Genomic DNA, 20,517 nt, shown 5'->3' with positions numbered 1-20,517 from the left:
TCTAAGTTTTCATGCTCGGATGAGGTTTAAAAGTTGGTGTATTGATTAAAATAAAAATGGTTCACGAGTGTAATGGAAAAAGGCTTACATCTCGAGATCTACTGTAAGAGATGATTGTGATTCCACCGTCACATTTCTTAAGTGTCTCCTATCAGCCATGTCAAGGTGCACAGCAAATCGAGTAAAGGCATTAGAGAATATTGTCAATTTTCAAAATAAAACACCCTCTTCATTACACCTGATCATCACATCATATCAACATTTAATATGTAGCCTACTTGTCCGTGGTGGAAGCATGACAATCAAGAAAAATGACCAAATCTGAGCAACCCAACAACATTTTGGCAATTGATGAATGCTCCTGGTGGGTTATGAGGCCGTGCGGACACAAGAGCGACTGACTATGTTCCTCCTGTTCTGTCGACCACGTCTGATACCTGAGCAAACTCAGCTCACCAGACCGAGTAAGACTGCAGCAGCAGCAGCAGCAGCAGCAACACCCCTGGATTGAGCAATTTAGGTTTTATTGCTCACTTGTTCAACTTCATTTGTAAGAGGAAGAATGTGTTAATTATTTTTTCTAAAGTTACACATCCATGGTGTAAAGAGTTTATATTGTCTCTTTGTAATGGCCTTCTTGCAATCTGCCGACAAGTTTTTCCACAAGTATCTGTCCTCTCCGAACACATTATCTCCTATTTTAGCAATAGCCAAATAACATTTCCCCCAAAATGTACCATTTTTACAAATACAAAGGCAAAACACATGTGAACGATCTACATTTGTGACCCCACATTGAGCGGTCGGCACACTGAATCGCCTTAGTTGCAGTTGTCCAGTTGTGCGTCTTTCACAGCAACAAATATTTTGTGGTGGGTACGTCTTCTGTAAACCAAAAGGTCAGTTCCTCTAATCTGTTTCACAGTGAGGTATGCATTTATTTAAACTTTCCTCCACGTCTGCAGATGTTTATGGGTGAAGCTATTTCCATTTCCGTACTGGACGATACCTCTGTAGGAGCAGCCGGCGGTGGAAATTTTCTGGTGTGTGTATGTACATTCTTGTACAAACAAGTGACATACTTTCTGGAGGCCTAGTGGATGTCAGTCACGGGAGTGGGTGAGCGTGGTCCATCCTCTCATTTAGAGCCTGACAGTCAGCCAGCCACTCAACCAGCCCTGGAACCAGCCAGCCAGAGCTTTTTAAAGGGCCTGTGATTTGACAGAATCCCGTGGGGGGAGACAGGGGGGGATTAGGATTAGCAGCTGTTTCCCCTCAAACACTGGAGAAGATACGCTATAGCTACACCACGCTGATGGCAAATTAATAGATGAATAGAACATGCGTGCGTCGACTCAGATAATGTGCTAAAGCTCCCCGTTTCATAAATAGCGAGGAAGGTGTCCTTTTCTTGAACCCGGCTGTGTGGATCTCTTGTCACACACATACTGAGTAGCAGGGAGGGAAGCAGAGGCATATTGCGGCCGTGAGAAAGGTTTAAAACATCATCACTTTAATCTGGGAGCACAAAGCCAGCTACAGATTATGCTTCTGCCTCTCAAGCGATTCTGCTGCAGATCCGGTTTAGATGACCCCCGCTAACACCCTCAGAGACAGGGGCTTTTAACCCCAAACAAATGCTGATAGCAAGCAGCCATCAAATGAGAACACACAACAAGCACACACACACACACACACACACACACACACACTATCCACATCCATGGCATGCACATCAGCTGTACCCACCCACAGCATCCAAAAAAACACACACGTGAGTTCACACACACACACACACACATAGAGGACACATGCTCACAGCCACAGACAATAACAGATAAACACACAGGCTTATGTCAGTTCCACTTGCATCCATTTCAGGCTATTAAGCAAGACACGAAAAGCCCAAACTGTTGCGTAGCTAACAGGTTTTGAGGTAAAAATGACACAATTGCTGGTGTGAAGAGACAGCACACAATGCGGCCGTCGCTCAGACTGTCACACACAGACCACCTAAAACGAGAATGACAGGGTTGTGATGCTGTCGAGGGGTTACGTCAAAATAAAGGGCACGAACGCTCATCTCAAAGTTCTCCTCAGGATCGCAGAGAAAAGTTCAAAAGTTCCTCTGCTGCTGACCTTGTCAGCCAGTCGTACCTGCATCTGCTGAAACTTTGCTATGTTTTTAAACTGTTTTAGCTTTTAATGTAACAAACACAATAACATCTGGCATCTATGTTCGTTATTAAATAGAAGCTAAAACTGCACACCATCCGAGTCCCCAGTCAGAGAATAGGCCCACAAGCTCCAAAGCTTACTGAGCTAATTAGCTAACGTTAGCTCGCTACAGTAAAGCCAAGGCAAGCTAGCAAAGAGGAGCAGTTATAGCTTGTAATATAAGGCTGTAATTTTAGTTTAAAACATAATCAGCAGAATGTGAGGAAACAACAGTGCTGACGTTATGTCAAAGACGTCTATCAGTTGTGTTGCAGTGATGTCAACTCAAGCTAGCAAGCTAATTAGCTAGTCCCAGCCCAATAGTATAGCCCCCTCTGGTTTCAGCCCGGATTAGGCAAGCGGCAAGTTTGCAACATTTAACAAGTCCTTTTAGTTTTTAGTATAACAAATAAATAAATAAATAAATAAAAAGAACTTACAAAATGTAAAACCCTCACTGTAAATCACCTCCATACTGTAAACCATGTCTACAAAGTGGCCTCCGTCAGTCTGGTGGTGGCTTTCAAAGCAGACTCTAGTCGCCACAGCTTACTCAACAAACTAGTTAACAGTAGCTAGCAGCCAAGGACAGCTAGCAGGGCGGCTTTGACTGGTGGCCCTATATTTTTGGAGCTACCTTCAAGTTCTGGTCATATTTTATAAATTACACCTTTAAAGGAGTTGAGGTGTGATGATGTAGCACACGCACACATTTTTGTTCAGTCTCTTTCAAACTGGGACACCAACCACACAATTAGCTCCCTGTGAGTTAATGACTAGTCTCCTCTATCGCATATAAAAACCTCTGAAGGCCACACTGACTGCAGAAAGACCTCAATTCTCCCCGTCTGGCGTTTCCTTGCAGATATGTCCAAATATTGAACTGTATCCGCTCAGAAGATTGACATGCTCTGTATAATTTACAGTATTTTCTTTTTTTTAAAAAAGGCGAGCTCATCTATATTTAACTGCGAGCATGCATTATTGAAAGCTATCTACATTGAACTAAAACTTAACCTTTGCTAAAGAGAGACGGGCGCAGAGCAAACGGAAACGGAGAGAGGAGAAGGCGAGAAACAGGAGAGAAAAGGGATATAAACGAGGAGCGAATTCGGCAGCGGTTCACCACAATACACTTGAGACCTGAAGGATGAGTCAGAGAGGAGATGGCCATGTCAAAGAAAATTGAGAAAGCAAAAGACAAAAAGAAGGAAGGGGAGATTTTCAAGCACGAGTAGCATTCTGTTTGAACCCGAGAGCATAAAATTATATCAATGTCATCATATCTAAGTCAGCCTCCTCGGCTCACCAGAGCTCATGGAAAAGTCATTCTATGGCGTGACAAAGCTGAGTGGCTTTTCTTTTTCTTTTTTTTTTCTTTTTTCTTGGCCAAGTTTTGCCCAACACTTCAATAAGAGCCTCAAACTAATTGGTCTCACCCCCACTCCACTTGAGCCAGTCGTGTCTCTACGTAGAGCAGATCTTGCAGATTTTTTTTTACACGCTTTACAATTGCAAAGCTCAACCGCACTCAAACCGCATGGAAAATGTCCCCACACCCTTAAATAACGGTTACGTGTGTGTGTGTGTGTGTGTGTGTGTGTGTGTGTGTGTGTGTGTGTGTGTGTGTGTGTGAAAGAGAGAGAGAGAAAGAGGTAAAGAGAGAGCGAGAGCACACCCTGATGTTTCCTGTCTCCAAAAAAAAGACCGATGGCTTGTGTGTGCAAGTGCTCACGAATACAATATGTGTGCTTGGATACCTTCATTCTCCGCTGGGCACAACAGCACTTAAGTTGAAGTGCACATTTACATTTTTTGGCATCTCACGCATGACATTTAGCTTCTTTATTTAATATGACACATTTGAATAAATGTCAGTGCTTTCATATACGTTCACCAGGACACACACGCCACCTGTGACTGATGATGTTTCCTTGTGATGTGTATTCGTTCTGCAGCACATGGAGCCAAAATTTGATCAGATTTAATAACAAAAGCAGCACATGCAGCGAGAAACGTACTGGCTTTTATCTCTCTGATGTGTCGTACGTGAGATGTAAACACACCGTGTATGTGTGACAATAAAACCCGGCATCACACTCTTTCTGAATGATCTCAACCATGACAGAGACTTCCAGCAGATAGAAAATGACAAAGTGCTGAGGTTTCATGTCTGCTCACTTCCTCTGTGATTTCTAGAGAGTGAGAGAGTGTGTGCACATGTGTGTGTGTGTGTGTGTGTGTGTGTGTGTGTGTGTGTGTGTGTGTGTGTGTGTGTGTGAGAGAGAGAGAGAGAGAGAGAGAGAGTGTGAGAAAGAGAGACCCTATCTGTACTTGAACACTCACCACTACCACAAATAAGTGAGTGTGATTCATCACTTCCTTCCTATAAAGCAAGAACAGTGCAAGAGCAGAGGGTGTAAACCTAACGTTACAGCTCAGAGCCTGCACACATGCACTATATGTACAGTGTGTGTGTCTGCCCCACGCACCTTCACACCTTTATCACATCTATAACATTTGATTTTACTTGTTATAAAGTGCATTTAGCATGAAGTACATAAGCTTGTTTGATAATCCAAGTGTTTGTATGTGTGAAGCGTCTGTGCACGTGCTTGTGTGCGCGTAGTGTGTCGTGTGTGTGTGAGAGCGAGGGCCTCCAAAAAAAAGTTCTGCTCTCGACCTCTGGTGCCATCTGCCAGTGACAGGGCAGAAATGCAAATCAGATGCAGTCAGATAATACAGCACGCTCGCTCCTTCCATTAGAGCAGCCTACAGAAATAAACTAGGTCAGACAGACCAGCAGCCAGCTGTGTGTGTGTGTGTGTGTGTGTGTGTGTGTGTGTAATAAGGCACATGCGCCTCTCTTTGTGTGGGGAGACAGCTATACATGTGTGTGTGGGGGGATGGGTTCCGAGTTAGCGCTGAGGGTTCATAATATCTGTACTTGTGATGCTGCACGCTGAGCAGTCACAAGTAACGTATAGACAAACAGCAGCTCTGGCAGTCAGCACTCCTTCAAAGATTTCAGACGAGAGACGGCACTTCAAGGCTGTGTGACGGGGCAAAGACGGCTGGGTGACAAATAAAGGCTCTTATCTGAGGCTGAAATTAGCCACAGCCAGAGCGCAACTGATAGGGAGCCGTATTAAACTCTCGAAAACGAACCACCCGGGAGGGTGATGCAACGCAGAGGCAACGCTGGCGTAATGCAGACAGATGCGTCCTCCTCTCTCATATCGCTGCGACGCCTCTGAATTATGAATGAGGCCCCCGTGCACCTCTTCAATGCAAAAGGCTTCTTCTCTTCATGCTCACAATATACTGTTTGTTTTCGTTAATGCCTCGCACTCGGAACGCAGCCTCCCCATCGTCGTTGTTGGTTGTGTTAAAAATCTTAAATGAAAGGTTCGGGGAGTGTTTGAGGGGCGTTTTGTTATATCCTCTTTGTCTGAGGGCAGATGGCACAAAGGTGCTCGGCGTTGAGGATCTGATTTTTTTGAGGGGGGGGGAATACAGCCTTTGATCTACTAGACTACAGCTTGTACTATTTGAAAAATGCATGTTGCACCATAGCTTGTCACATGTAAATCAGTTTATTTACTGGAAAGATTAAACACACAGTGAAGCCCACCGTTGGTTCTGACGGTGCTCCTGTCAGAAAACAGGCTTCTTTTACTGTTTCTATGTGATAAACACGCAGCAATATGAGCTGAATAATAAATGACTGCATGCCTTTCAGAATCATTTCAAACGTAGGCCTATTTATAGACGCTCAAACATTTCCTTCTCCAGCTAACTTTCTCTGTTTTCTTTCTTCCTTCGACTGATTCCAAGCACAGATTGTAAATTCGGTCACAAGGGAGGGTCAATGATTCTCATTTCCTGCAGTTTGGTCCTCTTTAACCAAATGACTCTCCACTCCCTGAATTCTCTGAAGTTCCTCTGAGATATCTGCAAGCCATTTGTGTGTCTGTTTTTGTTGGTATGTACAAATCTGAGTGTGCTTACACCAGTTCATAATGTGCGTGTGTGCAGCGTGGCATGTGTCTGCAGGCATGTGAGCGTGATGCATGAAGTTAGACGAAAAAGGTGACATGAGATGAAAAGGTTAATATTTTCCAGGCTGGTGGGTGGGAGGTGATAGCTTTGTGTGTTCATGAGTGTGAGTGCTGTGTGTGTGTCTGTGTGTGTGTGTGTGTGTGTGTGTGTGTGTGATTACACATTTGTGTGTGTTTTCTGTGTGGGTGAATGAGAAAGTTTCATGTTAAATGTTGCCATGTTCTCAGAAAAGCGGATTCCTTTAACTGAAGTGGACGTGCTGTGAGATTTATTGGTTGTGTCCATCTTTGTTCTTCGTGAAATATCTAAAAAAAAAAGAAATGTCATCCAATCTTAAAACAAACACAGTTCAAATAATGGAACATTAAGACTTTGTTGCAGAGCCAGTGATTTAAAGAGGATTTGTTTTATTATTAACAGAAATTTCTAATGAACTATGACATTAGAAAGGAAATCTGATGCATGTATATTTTGATTCTAATCCAGCTGCACAGTTTCTGAGCATTTTGATTAAAATAACAAAGTGTAAGGATTGAGCCGCCTCACCGGAAGTTAAATGATGAAGATCAATGTTTTGTCTAAGTATTTATTTGTAGCCAACTGCTACGACTTGAAGTAGCAGAAGCTGTATATCGCTTTTAGCTAACTATTCAACCTTTTATTCATGTAGGCCTAGTTTAGAATTTTTCATCACATACTGCACATTAATATGGCTTTTAATCCAACATTTATGGTTAACTATTTAGTGATCACTTTTGGCTAACTGTTTCACCTCTTTATCAGTCACTTCTGGCTAAACAAATTAGCCATTACGCTAAGCTAACTAGGCTGTTTCAACCTTTTATTAATTACTTAATATAGTCATTACTGTTATTTCACTTTAGGCCTATCCATAACTTAAAACTAACCATTTCACTTTAAATCCATTGTTTATATAGCTAAGAATATCTACTTTTCGCTAACTGTTTGGCTAACTAATAAGATAACTTTTTGGGCTACTTTTGGCTAAATCTTTAAACTTTTAATCCATTAGCCTGCATTTATTTAATCATTACTGTTTGCTTTCAGTTTCATCCATATATTCATTACTTTAAGCTAACTATTTAAAGCAATTATTCATCAGTTATAGCTAAGGCTATATTGCTGACCTATCACTTACAGCTAATTATTTAGTGATTAGTTTTGGTTAACTGTTTCCGCTGATTATCACATTTAGCGTTTAGAGTTATCTTACTGTTTAGTCATAACTTTAATCTAACTATTTCAACTATCCATCACTGTTAGCTAACTGCTTTGACTGTACGGTAACCCAACTGTTATTTTTCGTTAACTATTTCAACCTTTAATCCATTGCTTTGATTGAAGTTGAAGGTTTACTTATTCTTAACTGCCACACATGATGATGATAATGTGTGACAGCTGATTCAATATGTGGGAATATATTTTTCAAATTAGTTTTCTTTCAACCCCAAGTTCCTCCAACTGCAGAAGTGCACCTTGGGGTCCTATCAGTGCAACTGTTTGTGAAATGCTGATGTAAATCACAGCTAAAATTTGACACCCTGAGGACGGCAGACATAAAAAGAAAAATTTAAAAAAAATCACATATTCTGCTCTCAGATATGAGAGAAGGGTTGTCCGAGAGGTCAGAGTGAGAAGACGTCCTTTCATGTAATAGTTTAGAAAAAAAGAGGACAAATGAGTGAGTGGACTCAGTCTGAGGACAAAGAGGACAGGTAAAGGACGGGACAGGCAGGGCTGGAATCCATTTGGCCTCAGCTCAGTCTCTCTCCGCTCATGCTCTGTTTTGATTAAGTCCCTAACTGGATTTTTCCAATACCAATAGTCCCAATAAATCCATCTCTATGGGATATTCAAACCGGAATTGTTCCTGTCTTTCCTCTGTGCTGGAGAGAAGTGCTCGACACAGTTTGGAACAAGACACCCAATCTGCACTCCTCTCCATTGTCTTCCCCAACAGACAGCCCAGTGAATGAGCGCTCTCGGTCAAATCCCCCCTCCATGTGCAGACACAGACTCCCCTGCCCACAGATACGCCTCGGCTCTAATTAGGCCGACCGCTGGACGTGTTGCGGGGGGAAATCTCTCTGCGCAGACATATCGTCTAGTGGCAGCTTTACAGATTTACGTCCTTTCATCTAGTTTGAGTGCATGTGTGTAAGCCGGTGCTGAGGGAGAGAGATTCTGTAGTTGTTTTCTGACGATTTAGTGATGAACACAATCCTGACTTTTTTAAATGTATGGCTCTCAAAGAAAATGAATGCGTGTGTCCGTGCTGCAACGTGTTGCACGGCCTTGCACAGAGCGTACAGTATGCTTCAGATCTGCACAACTTAGCTCAGCATTCCCCTGAGACCTGCGTCATCAGCACAGAGGTTATTTCCTGTAGTTGAAGAGCAGCATGACTCTCTTCCTGTTCTGTGTATGAAGAAGCATCAGGTTTGCCCCCCCCCCCCCCAGTCCAAGTTCTTTATATAATGGACCGATTACAAAGAAAAAAAAAAAAAAAAGCAGCTAGCAATACATGTTTTTGCCGCTCATTACTTATTTCCTCTTTCACTCTAAATGTTTTCAAGAAATCCAGGATAAAGACATCCCTGGCTTAATCATTATCTTGTCAGTCTGGTTCTCGTAAAGGTGAACGTTTCAAAAACAGAAATAGGGGAAAAAAACTGTCACGGTGGTTGTGTTAAAATGTCAAAGTCACAGCAGTATAGCCACTCGGAATTGAAAGAGCAAAGCCGATCCCTTCGGAAATATAGTTTTCACGTTCACTCTCAGTGCATTCATGGATTATGATTACTACCTGTAGGCCTAAAAGCTCTGGCTCTATAAAAGTGCTGCAGCTCGAGTTAAAAAAGAAGAAGCTCGACCTCAAGGAAGTAAAAAAAAAAAAAAAGGGAATATGAAGCACTCTTCCACAACATGCATGAAATTTTAAATTAACAAATGCAAAGTGCACTTTGGGGGGAACTGACGCTGACGTGCAGGCAAAACAATTTCAAGAAAAAAAAAAAAACTTGTTGTATTTCCTTGTTTTAAGTTTTGATTTAACACCGTTGTGACCCAATTTCTTAAAGAGGACAGAGTGCGCCTTGACTAAACTACAATGCAGTGCAGCATTAATGAACGCCAGCGTACAGAAACAATCACAACCACTGAAGTCTCTTCTATTTCTACCCAAACAGAAGAGCTGTTACCTACTGCTCATCTCCTCCCTCTTCTTCTGTGTCCCCGGGGAGGCTTTGCAACACGGTCCCTTCCAGCAGCTTCCTCCTAACAACAAAAACATTGTTTTATTCTATTTTATTTATTTTTTTCCTCCCCTCCATCTCAGTGGAGCTATTACTCTGCCTTATTCTGCATATGACCCGGGGGCGATGGGAGGCGGAACACATTGGCCGTGGATGATAATGTCTTTCCACACAGCTGAAATCTTCAGAGCTTCACACTTCTCTGGTGGTGGTTTTGCAGCTATTTGGGTTTTTGTTGCAGTACGGCAGAATGGAGGATAGTAGTGCTCCCATTGTGGCCTATTGGTAACAGTTTTATATGCTGTTATTACATTAAGCGCTAGCCCACTCAGAACTGAGGACAAGGTGCCAAAATACGGGCGTTTGTGCCAAGAAGACCATGTCCAACTTATCCAATTATTTATGCTCAAAGCTAGCAGCTGAGGAAGAAGGTCATTAGATTCACTTCCCACATTTGAAATGTATGAATGTGGGTATTATGTTACCGTCCTTCAAGAGATTTCCTTTTGCTTTTCACATGTATCTGTAAAGACTTTCCTCTGTTGATATGAAAGGCAGGATGGTGAAAGAGCTGCAGAACCAGATGCTAAAGTAAAGTAGCTGTTTTGTGTCATCGTGTCTGAAGTCAAGTCACAATTCAACATAGAAAAAATGATCATTATGGACACTGTGTGAGGAAACAAAAGCATTGACATCATGTCATGGTGTGAACCGTGTCTGCTAAAGTTAGCATGCTAACCAGCTAGCCTCAGCCTGACTTGTCTGTAGTACCACTTCATCATAGTGCCAGCTGTTAGTGTAATACATAGAGAAAATTAAATGTCAAGAAATGAAATCCTCTCATGTCTATGTTCCTCACAAAACAGAAAACTACAACCATACACCTTCTGCATGCAAGTTTCTTCTTTCACAGAGCGAAGACGAACTTAAATGCCCCGTTAACTTTTGACAGAAACAAAACAATACTCACCAAAACAGTGTTGTCTTTCCACAATCACCACAGATTTGGCTTCTCTTCCTTCCCTGTTTGCCGAGTAGCTAATGGGAGCTAGCTACAGCCAAGGATAGCTAGCAAAGAGCAGCAGTTGACAGTTACTCTGGAGTCATGCTGCCCCTCGTGCTCACACACAGATATAAATAATTTGATTGGATATCATTAGTTTGCCCACATATTTATGCTCTTAAAATGGCTCAAAAGAGATAACAGACTGCCTCATGGTGGCCGCAGACGACAAAGTCAGGGGATCACCTTTCATTTGTCTTCATCCTCTGGGGACAGAAAACATCTGCAGAGATATATTAGGTATTTCATTCTGGAACAACAGGGACTTACCGCTGCTTGTGTGGCTAAATATATTGATTAATTTTCTTAACAACACCTGTGTGTTTGTGTGTATGTGTGTGGGTTAATTTGCTCTCTAAGTGGGCCAAATGAGCAGGCAGCAGACTGGTACAAATCCGACACTCCATGGGACTCACTGGGACTACAAAGGGCTGAAATTTGGTACACTTGCAAAAACAACCGAATCCCACCGGAGTTCTCCTTCAAGTTAAGTTTTTATTCCCAAGCCAAATACTTTTTTTTCTCAGCTTTTGTTCAAAGATGCATTTGTTGTTAACTACACTTGGCAGAGATCAAACAAAGATGTTTTTTTTTTTTTTTTTTTTTCGGGGGGTGAGGCATTAATTTGTTAGTGGCACAGGCAGAAAGGGTTTCCGGCTACAGAAATGACTTGTATAGTACATTAGGTACTTCATTAATTCACTCTACAAATAATGAATGACACTGATTCATGTTATAGAGGTGTACTTTCACTCTACACAACTTATTTTTGTGCAGGCATCAGGGTGGCATCTACCCGACATCGCCCTCTCAATTTAGTGCTGCTGATTTCCTGTTCAAGAAAACAGAAAAAGACAATTATGAGTCATTAACTGGTAGAAAAATTATGCGATTCTGACCTCAACTTCAACACTTCACTTTCAGGAAATACATCTGCCTGTAACCCATCAAGCACAGATGCTACTAACGATCAGATTAACATTTGGTGTTGTCACTGGGGAGTTTTTGTTGAGTACGTTGTGAGTTTCAGTTTTCTCAATGTTACCAACTCGTCTGTCAATTAAGACATTCAAGGATTACTGTATTATTTTGTTCAGCAGCTGCAGCAGTAAACCCATTTTAGTCTAAGCAGCCATCAAACCCAACAAAGAGCAATCACGCCCCCTAGTGGTAACACCTGCGTTTTACCGTGCATGCTTGATGACAGGCATCAACAAACCTCTTTATTAATCATCTTATAGAACATATTGAATAAATGAAATACCATTTATTTTATAACTCTGTCCAATTTACTATTTTCTATCGTTCCTTGTGTCCATGAAAGTACTTTCCATTCACTGTAAATCTTAAATCCACAACTGACTTGTTGTTTCTTGCTGCTGGTCTCTGAGGTTTTACCGAACATAATTGCATTGTTTGCATAGAATGACAAATAAAGTGTCTAATCTTATCTCTTATCTTATCTAACATTTGCTTTTCTACAATATTGAACTCTACTGTAGTGTTAAATATATATAAGAAAATATATACTTTTATTAAGTTTCATGTCATTCCGGTGTGAGACCGTGATATTTTCATTTCAAACCTTTGCAGCTCTAATTCCTGGCCGCATGGAGAGGACTTTGCTTTGGAGCATGTTGGGAAATACAATTAGTTTTAGTATTAGTAAGTTTAGACAAACAGTTAACTGAATAAACACAATTTGAAATATCCCAACTTTAGCCAGTAAGTCAGTAAGTAAAGTTTATTTAATATAGCACCTTTCACAGAGCAAGCTCACAAAGTGTGACAACAAATTAAATCAGTTAAAAGGAGTAAACAACAAACACAAGCAACAACACAAAAGAGACACTAGAACAATATGTTTTCAGTTGAGAGCATCAACAGAGGCTGTCTTATCTAAAATTAAAAGAAATGAGACGGAAATGAGAGGTGAGGTGTGGAGGACTTCTGCTCTTGGTACTATTTCTAAAATTCCGGGTCTTATTGGGAGTTTCCAAACAACACTAACTGCATAATCCTATGAGTCATATTGAGGAGAAACACAGGCTGATATCTTGTCAACACCAACATACAGAGGACAGAGTTAAACTTTTTATTTCTGCTGCCTATAAATAAGAATTTTATGCACATTCAGTGAATACATTTAGTTTGACATGCCATGGGTGGTGACTGTAACTAAGAAATCATGTGAGGGGGAAAAAAAACCAAAAAAAAACCCTGTTAACTTTGTGTCACTGTTCCGCGCAGCCGCAGTTGGAGGCACTGTTCTGCTCGCGAGCGTCAGTGTAACATCTCAGAAGTAGAAGACGAAGGGAGGAGAAACGATGGCAGCACACGCAAACAAGTGTCCCGTGTTGGTTTTCGCCTTTGTTTTGTTCTCCCAGCTGATGTCAGGGTAAGTAACATATTCCGAACCGTGTCGTGAAGTTTGTGAGTCATAACGTAACACAGACGTTAAGCTACAAACTGCATCGTGACCCTCCACGCGAGGTGACTGTTGACGGTTGAGTTTGCTCCCCGCGCGGTGTTAGTTTCCGGAGTAAGGTCGCGGTATTAACTCAGGTTAACGCCTGGTTTTGAAGTCAGAGATTCACGCTGAGGTTTTAGCTGAACTGATGTATGTAAGTGTCATGCAAGATGACAGGTTGTGATTTTAAGATCGGTAAAGAAATCGATGGGTAACGAAATTCAACACAACACCTGAGTGACAGCTCGAACCGTTAGGGGAAAAAAAGAGGCAAGTGAAGGTAAAATGGATGTTAAGGCATTGCTCTTCATTTACGGGAAATGTTGTGATCAAACTTGTTTGTTTTTTGTTTTTTTTTCTCGTTGTTGGAATCTTACTTTCACTTTCGTTTTTTGGTCGCAGGGCCGTGGCTTCATCCCAGTGTGTTGACGGTACCTACGACCATGGCGAGCTTAAATGTTGCAAGTGTGGGATTGGTAAGTGTCAGTGAATAACAATATAGCATCTATATATTTTATTAGAGAGTTTAATGATACTGTATTGGAGGCAGAGGTTGAAAGGTGGCTGCTAGTTATCATTCTTAAATGACAACATGTGGATGATGTATTGTTTTTTATGTCTTACCTTAATTATATGTTTTTGTGAGCCTCTACCTTGTCTCTCTCTGCTTCTTGCTAAAAAAAAGATGACGAACTATGACTGATAGTTTGCATAAAAGTCCAGTGTCTAGGAACTAGTCATGAGGTTGTACATTACAACAACTGAATACATTTCCTCTGACTCGGTGTAGAGGAGAAACTGCAGTGGACGCTTAAAACTCAAAAGTGTTTGGGTTTCACTGAAGAAACATGGCTGTGCAAGATGACGGACTCTTTAAAATGGTCATTCGGTCCAATAAAAAATGGAAGGTCTACAAGAGCTGCATGATTGAATTATTTTCTCCCTGTTCAAGTTACCTGGGCGCTAAACCAGAAGTCAGTCAACAGAAATCTCTAGTGTATTTTCATGCATTTTCATACCCGTGAAATCATGCTTTTTAGCTTTAAAGTGCCACCGAGCAGCGCTCAAAGGAATGAACGCGGCTTCCCCTCCAAGGCTGTGTCCTAAAGTTTATTTCACCATTGTTTTGACATAACCCATGTGAAGAACAAAGGTGCTCTTAAGTTTCTGATTAATTCAAGCAGTCAGCCAAGTCTGAAAAAACATCAAAAGCAGAATTATATGAGAAACAAAAAAGAAAAAAAACACTTTAAATCGTAATTTTGTGTTACATATGAATTTGTGCATCCTAGTTCTTGGCCTTTTGGAGAGTTGTGCATCTGTGGGCCCCTCAGCAGTTGCCTAGGATGTATTTCTTGACATAATTTGTTGTTTTATGGTTAGTATGTCATTTTAAACAGATATACAGGTAAACACCTGGCAAAGTACTCAAAACCACGTCTGTGGTAGTTCCCACTGCAACTGGTGACTAGCACATAAAGCCACACTGTTGCGGCTGATAATAATGATTATAGCTATTTCAACTTGTTATTGTGTATTTTGCGAGAAATATTTACTTTTGGAATATATTTGTGTGTGATGGATGGATGTGTATATGAAATGATAGCATTTTCTTTTGGCTCTTGTGTCTCCCTGCTGTAGGTCTGTATGTGAAGGAGCACTGCACTGCTAATCTACAATTTGGACAATGCGAGCCCTGTAATGCTGGTACTTTCAGCAGTCATCCTACTGGCCAGACGTACTGTGAACCCTGCACATCCTGCTCACACGTCAATGGTATATTATCTAATGTATCCGTGATATTAAACATTATACTTCTTGACAGGCAGTCAGTTACAGCTATACAGTTTGAAGCAGTCGAACAGCCCCTCTAATGTAAGTTTTAATGTCCTTTCAGCTAATCTAGAGGTGGAGGAAGAATGCACATCTGCAGTGAACAGGAAATGTCGATGTAAAAAGGATCACTACTGCATCAGTCCCAGAGACACCTGTAAACTCTGCAGTCCTTGTGCTACGTAAGTTCTGCTCCTCCTAGTATCTGTAAACCAGAGGATGCACGTGTAACTTCCTTAAAGGAATGTCTTCAAAACAATGCCATAATTAAGTTTGTTTCTTAATGCCCACTTTTCTTTTTGTTCAAGATGTCCTGAAGGCATCAAAGTACCCTGCATAGCCAACAATAACACAGTCTGCAATGAAGAACAAAAGGGTATGATTTAGTTTAGCATGATTGCAACTTAGTATATTACTATGTCGTTTATAAACAGAAATGGCATTATTTTGTCCGTAATGAAAATCTAATCTCTGTACCTTTTGTGTTTCAGAGGCCAATAACACAGGGACAGTAGTCGGCATTATTATTGCAATTGTATTAATCGCTGTAGTCGGAGTTGCTGTTTGGTATTATCGGAGAAAGCGTGAGTATTTCTTCCACTTTAGTACAACTATGTAATGTAATGATACCAACAGAGGGCACTTGAACCTCACAAGTTCTCAGTAAAATAATACCAGAGTAATACCTGAGGTTCAGTTCCAGTAGCACACAGATAAAACAGTTTTGTATTTCCTTCATAACAAATTTGTGTAATTTGTTTTTTGATATTTTTTCTCATTAGAGCAAAGACAAAACCTCTCATTCCAACATCCAAATGGAACTGTAGACATTGCAGATGTTGAGCTCAACGTAAGTTATCCTCCAGTGTGATCTATTTTAATGCTTTTATAACTCTGAACAGCATTAAGATGTTTTTTCCTGTTCATCAGACTTGCATCTAAGCTCTTTTGTCACACTTGCACATGTGCTTGTTCAATAAACCACATACTTTCTCTAACTCTCCTCTAATTCTTCTAACTTCGGCATAGCTGCCTCTCTCTGTAGGAGGTTCAGGTTAGTCGTCTGAAACCATTGGTGTCCTTGTTAGTGTGCTTGCTCTGTTTCAGTGCTGTTGTGTTGTTACATTATTTGTGGAGGTGTAAATATTTTATTAACATTCATTCTTCTTCTTCTCAGGAGGGACAGCGTCTTATAAAAAGTAAGTAAGAGATTGATGCAATATTGGAGCTTCAGTTGACGTCTGTCTGTATTTTTAAGCGTGTCGGCTGATAATATATAATCAGACTGATGCAGTAACAGTGACTGGAAGGTGTTAACATTTATCATGATAATTTAAGCGACGTGACAATTTATTCTCAGTTGTTTTTATTTTACATATGTAAATCAGATTACAACAGTCTCTACATCTCAGCTACGCTTTATGCCATTTTTGTGTCAGTTTTCCTGTCTTTATTTTTTCATGGATTTAGTCATTTTTGTGGCTCCGGCACATGAAGACGATGTCCCCATTCTGAGATCTGCCCACAAAGCTCTGATTGGCTTGGTTGTTCCCAAACGCTGTGAATTAGCACAACAACAGACCTACTTTATGTGAATCAGCGGATGATTTGCAGATGGAGTTTTTTTTTTCATGTGAAACATAGCTCAACATAGAAAAAGTTGTGTTGTACTTCATTGCATTAATCCCCATTTCTTCTTTCTGTCTCTTTAGTTCCAGACATGGATCTCCAGTCTTACATCCCTACCATCGCAGAAGTGATTGGATGGAATGACATGAAGGATATTGCAATACGTAGTAGAATACCAATGACTAAAATTGACGATTGTAGACATAACAACCCCAATAATGCTGGTGAGCAGACAGTCGAACTGTTAGGCATCTGGGTCGAGAGTCAGGGCCTTGCGGCAGGTGACAAGTTGTACCAACTCCTAGAGACGACTGGCAAAAAGCTCAAGGCGGACAAAGTGAGAGGTATATTGCTTCCTGGGTAGATTAAATATTCTGCTTGAACGTGTCCACAGTGAGCACTTCTGAAAGTAATTGCTGTCTTGTCTGCTGTGTGAATTATTACATCAAAGCAATGTTTACATGAAATCTGGGATAAGGGTGAGCTCAATAATCGACATACCTGATATGAATATATGTATCTTGTGCCTGTTCAAGCAGCATTTGAACGTCATTAGTCTGTGCTGTGTTTGGAAGAGAGACTAAAGTTAAAGATATTGAAAAAAGTGACCAGCGGAGTGGTTTCCGTGCATGTCACCTGCTGGTTCAGTACTTTGCAGGTGCAACTCTCAACAGAGATGAGAAAAGAGGCGAGATGTCTCACTTCTTAGAGACTGCTGTCAACAGCTCTGGGAAAAAAAAAACAATGTGTATAATTTAGAATATTATTGAATATTGTCTTCTGGATGTAGTCTGATGAGGAATATGATCAGTGGCCATCAGGAGTTGAATCTTGCATTCTACCGTTTCTCCTCTCGTGCTGATTCGTAAAGCTAAACTGCCAGTCAGAGTGATTTCTGTTAATGGTGAGCCATCACCAGTTCTACATGCTGAGTCTGCCAAAAAGCCAACAAGGGAGGTCCAGTGCTAATGGTGGGGGACTGGTGGCCTGATGTGTCAGGACCTTTAGACTCAGATCCACTTTGAAATGCACTTTTTGTCCTACTGTGCTCTGTATCACAGTCTTAGATTTAGGCTTTACCTTAGATTGTCTGCAGAATGTTTTTTTGTATCTGTTGAATGTCAACTTAAGTTCACCTGTTCAAAATGTTTTATTTAGCTCTTTTTTGTGTTAAATGCTTACTAACAGCAGAGGAGGACAAAGGAACAGTCTGTGCTTCAGATGTGCCTGAGTCTTATTATCTCAGGAGTAGGACTGTGCTCATATTCAGTTTGACATTGTTTGACATGTATCGAGGTGGTCTGTGCATCTTTGATCATTCCATCGGCTTGTCAGAAACTTGTGGAAATTAGATTTTCTTAAGGAAAAAACAGGCTGGTTTTTTAGACCAAAAAGGGATTAAGGACATTTTAAATATGGGGTAGGTTTTAATTTTTTTTATGTAAGAAAAAGAATAAAATCACTACAAAAAAACAAAAACAAACATCAACTGAGGGATTGTCAGTGTGCCACAAGGTCACATTAAAGGCATCTCAGTTGGTTCATGATGTGTTTAATATAATGTGAGAGATGACTTTTGTAATGCAGGTCTTTTGTCCAGACCAGATATTTGCATTGCATTTTATTTGTTCTTCCACACTCAATATGTGATTATGTTGGTTTTTGTTGTGTTTGAAGTGTCTCGTAAGCCCCCGTCACAACGGGTACCTCATGCTGCATGACACGCAAAGAATGAGAATGAGAATTGTGGATTTTTTCAGCTAGAATAATGAAATTTTACTCACAAATGTAAGTCTTTTATACGTAATATATATTTATATGTAAGTGTTGTGTCTATGCAGGCACTCAGAGAAACCAGCACAGCTGTAACGTAAAATAATGTTACGGATAAATTACACAGAACAATTTCCATGATGTTCTTGTCATTTTGTGAAATAATGGATTGGGGTTTTCTGTCACTATTTGCTTCATATGTTCTGTAGGAAAGTGTTGAATAAGATTACATGCACTGAATTTCACCTGCCTTCCAGTCTCTGGAGGACGTCTATGTGTCATTTGTGAGTAATGAATATATTTTATGTTAGACAATAAATCTTAACGGAAATACAATCAGTGAAAGTGTCATTGATTTTGGTCCCCACATGTTGTGAAACTGTGATTGCTCTAGTTTTGAACACTTAATACATTTGTCATCTTCTAACCAGTATATAATATGTCTTCATTTTTAAAAAAAAACATAACTATTAACTCTGGTTCCACTTAATGTACTCTTAATGAAATCTACGTATTAAGTCTTTGTAAGTTTCTTTTTAAAGTAAAATGTGCTCAGGAATATGTACTTTCCCAGCTGATGAGATAATGAGTAGCTGGAACACGAACCGAGTTTCAGTTCTGACTTTGGTACGTTGAGCAGTGTCACAACAAACAGTAGCAAGGTAATTTGAACTTTCCCTTTTTATTTATGGTGGTTTAGTTGCTTAATCCAAGTTTCACATTCCGTAAAAAAAGAACAAAGAAATGATTTTAGTTAAAGAAACACTGAGGTGAGAAAAGACATTTTGTTAATGAATATCTGAGTCTTTAGACCCTTAAAGGGTCAGTTCACCCAAATAAGCCAATACAGATTCTACAGACTTTTTGTTTATTCAGATTTTTTTTTACGTAGTTTATTTATTTCATGAGGTTTAATCTTTCTAGTATTCCACATATGCATTTCAAAACACATGAGCCTATTACTTCTATAAATCTTTTAATCTTTTAATACTTAAAAGCACATAAACCCAAACTAAACAAAAGATATCACTATATAGAACGATCTACATATCACTTACGCATTGGTGCATCTTAACAACATTATATTTAATCATTCATTCAAATATAGTTTCTCTCAGGATCAGTGTAGAAGAAAAACAGAAACATCTAAAGACTTAAATATATTCTTTCCTGTTAAGGGAAAGAGTGAAAAGGAAGACCATTTTTGTGGCCGGATTATTTTGGGTCCACTGACTCGTTTGTCTACTTTCATTTCTCGGATATCTGTCAGGCCAAGATTTCAACATTGGCACCAATGTGCCCTCAAAAGAATCTCAGACATCCAGACAAAGGCTCAAGCAGTAGTCTTTTTGTTGAGACATCAGCGTCACATATAATATATGCATGCAATGACATGTTATGTCACATGTAACTTTAAGCACTTTTCTGTGTCACTTACAGACTGGAAATTAATCGCACATACGTTACATACACAACACATACACGAATGCAGATGCTGGGGGCATCAATAAGTGTATGGGGGCATCAATAAGTGTATAAGTTTCCATTCAAATACTGAGTTTCAGTTCAATCATGATTTTATTGTGTCCCATCATCCCTCTCATCTCATAACTGCTTCAAAATATATAATTCAGTAATTGTTTTTGGGGTTGACAACAGGGATGATACTTTCAAAAAGTATTTGAACGAGGTCATATTGTGCTTTTTGGGGGTTTGCCTTTCCTTTATTGTGTTATTTAAAAGGTCTGCAAAGTGAAAAGGCCCAAAGTCCATGCCAAGGGAGTTACTCTCTCCTGCGCTGCCTGAAACACCTGGTTTGGTGTTGTCATGCCTTCACTTCCGTAACTTATGTAACTGTAACTGTTATGTAACAACTGTTATATACATTTATATATCTATTAGGTTATATACACTGCTGTTCCTCAGCCATGGTCACCAGCTGTAGTGGCATCTTTGAAGAAAATCTGCTTTACAGTGTAAACAGTTAGTCAGAAATCACATAAGTAAGTGAAGACATACAATGTCGTGCCATCGTATGTTGAAATTACTGATGTGGATACAAGTTGGGATTTGTCCTCCTGGCAGAACGTGGCGTATCACACCACACTGCATTATAATAAAAAGTAAAGTCAAGGCAATTTTCTTTTTCAAAGCTCCAAATCATAAGTAATATGAGAGCATTTTTTTTTCTTTTA

At 40.2% G+C, this 20,517-nt stretch overlaps 1 protein-coding gene across 1 annotated transcript; it reads left to right on the top strand.

The window, feature by feature from the left end:
* The first annotated feature begins 12,858 nt into the window (after window positions 1–12,858).
* On the top strand, window positions 12,859–18,658 carry fas (Fas cell surface death receptor). Its single transcript, XM_037124782.1, has 9 exons — window positions 12,859–13,015; window positions 13,490–13,563; window positions 14,729–14,863; window positions 14,985–15,102; window positions 15,229–15,296; window positions 15,412–15,504; window positions 15,703–15,770; window positions 16,098–16,119; window positions 16,633–18,658. Exons 1-9 carry the CDS (start codon window positions 12,945–12,947, stop codon window positions 16,911–16,913), a joined length of 930 nt encoding a protein of 309 aa, XP_036980677.1. The 5' UTR covers window positions 12,859–12,944; the 3' UTR covers window positions 16,914–18,658.
* Window positions 18,659–20,517: the final 1,859 nt, after the last annotated feature.

This window comes from Acanthopagrus latus, chromosome 15 (assembly GCF_904848185.1).
Source record: "Acanthopagrus latus isolate v.2019 chromosome 15, fAcaLat1.1, whole genome shotgun sequence".
Classification (NCBI taxonomy): domain Eukaryota; kingdom Metazoa; phylum Chordata; class Actinopteri; order Spariformes; family Sparidae; genus Acanthopagrus; species Acanthopagrus latus.
This window is presented reverse-complemented; position numbering and strand designations above follow the sequence as displayed.

What these genes read in the sequence shown, in the direction of transcription:
- fas (XM_037124782.1), top strand. Translation starts at nt 12,945, where the DNA reads ATGGCAGCACACGCAAACAAGTGTCCCGTGTTGGTTTTCGCCTTTGTT. An exon ending in CTGCAATGAAGAACAAAAGG is followed by an intron (nt 15,297 to 15,411) that starts GTATGATTTAGT and finishes TTTGTGTTTCAG; the next exon opens with AGGCCAATAACACAGGGACA. An exon ending in TTGGTATTATCGGAGAAAGC is followed by an intron (nt 15,505 to 15,702) that starts GTGAGTATTTCT and finishes TTTTCTCATTAG; the next exon opens with AGCAAAGACAAAACCTCTCA.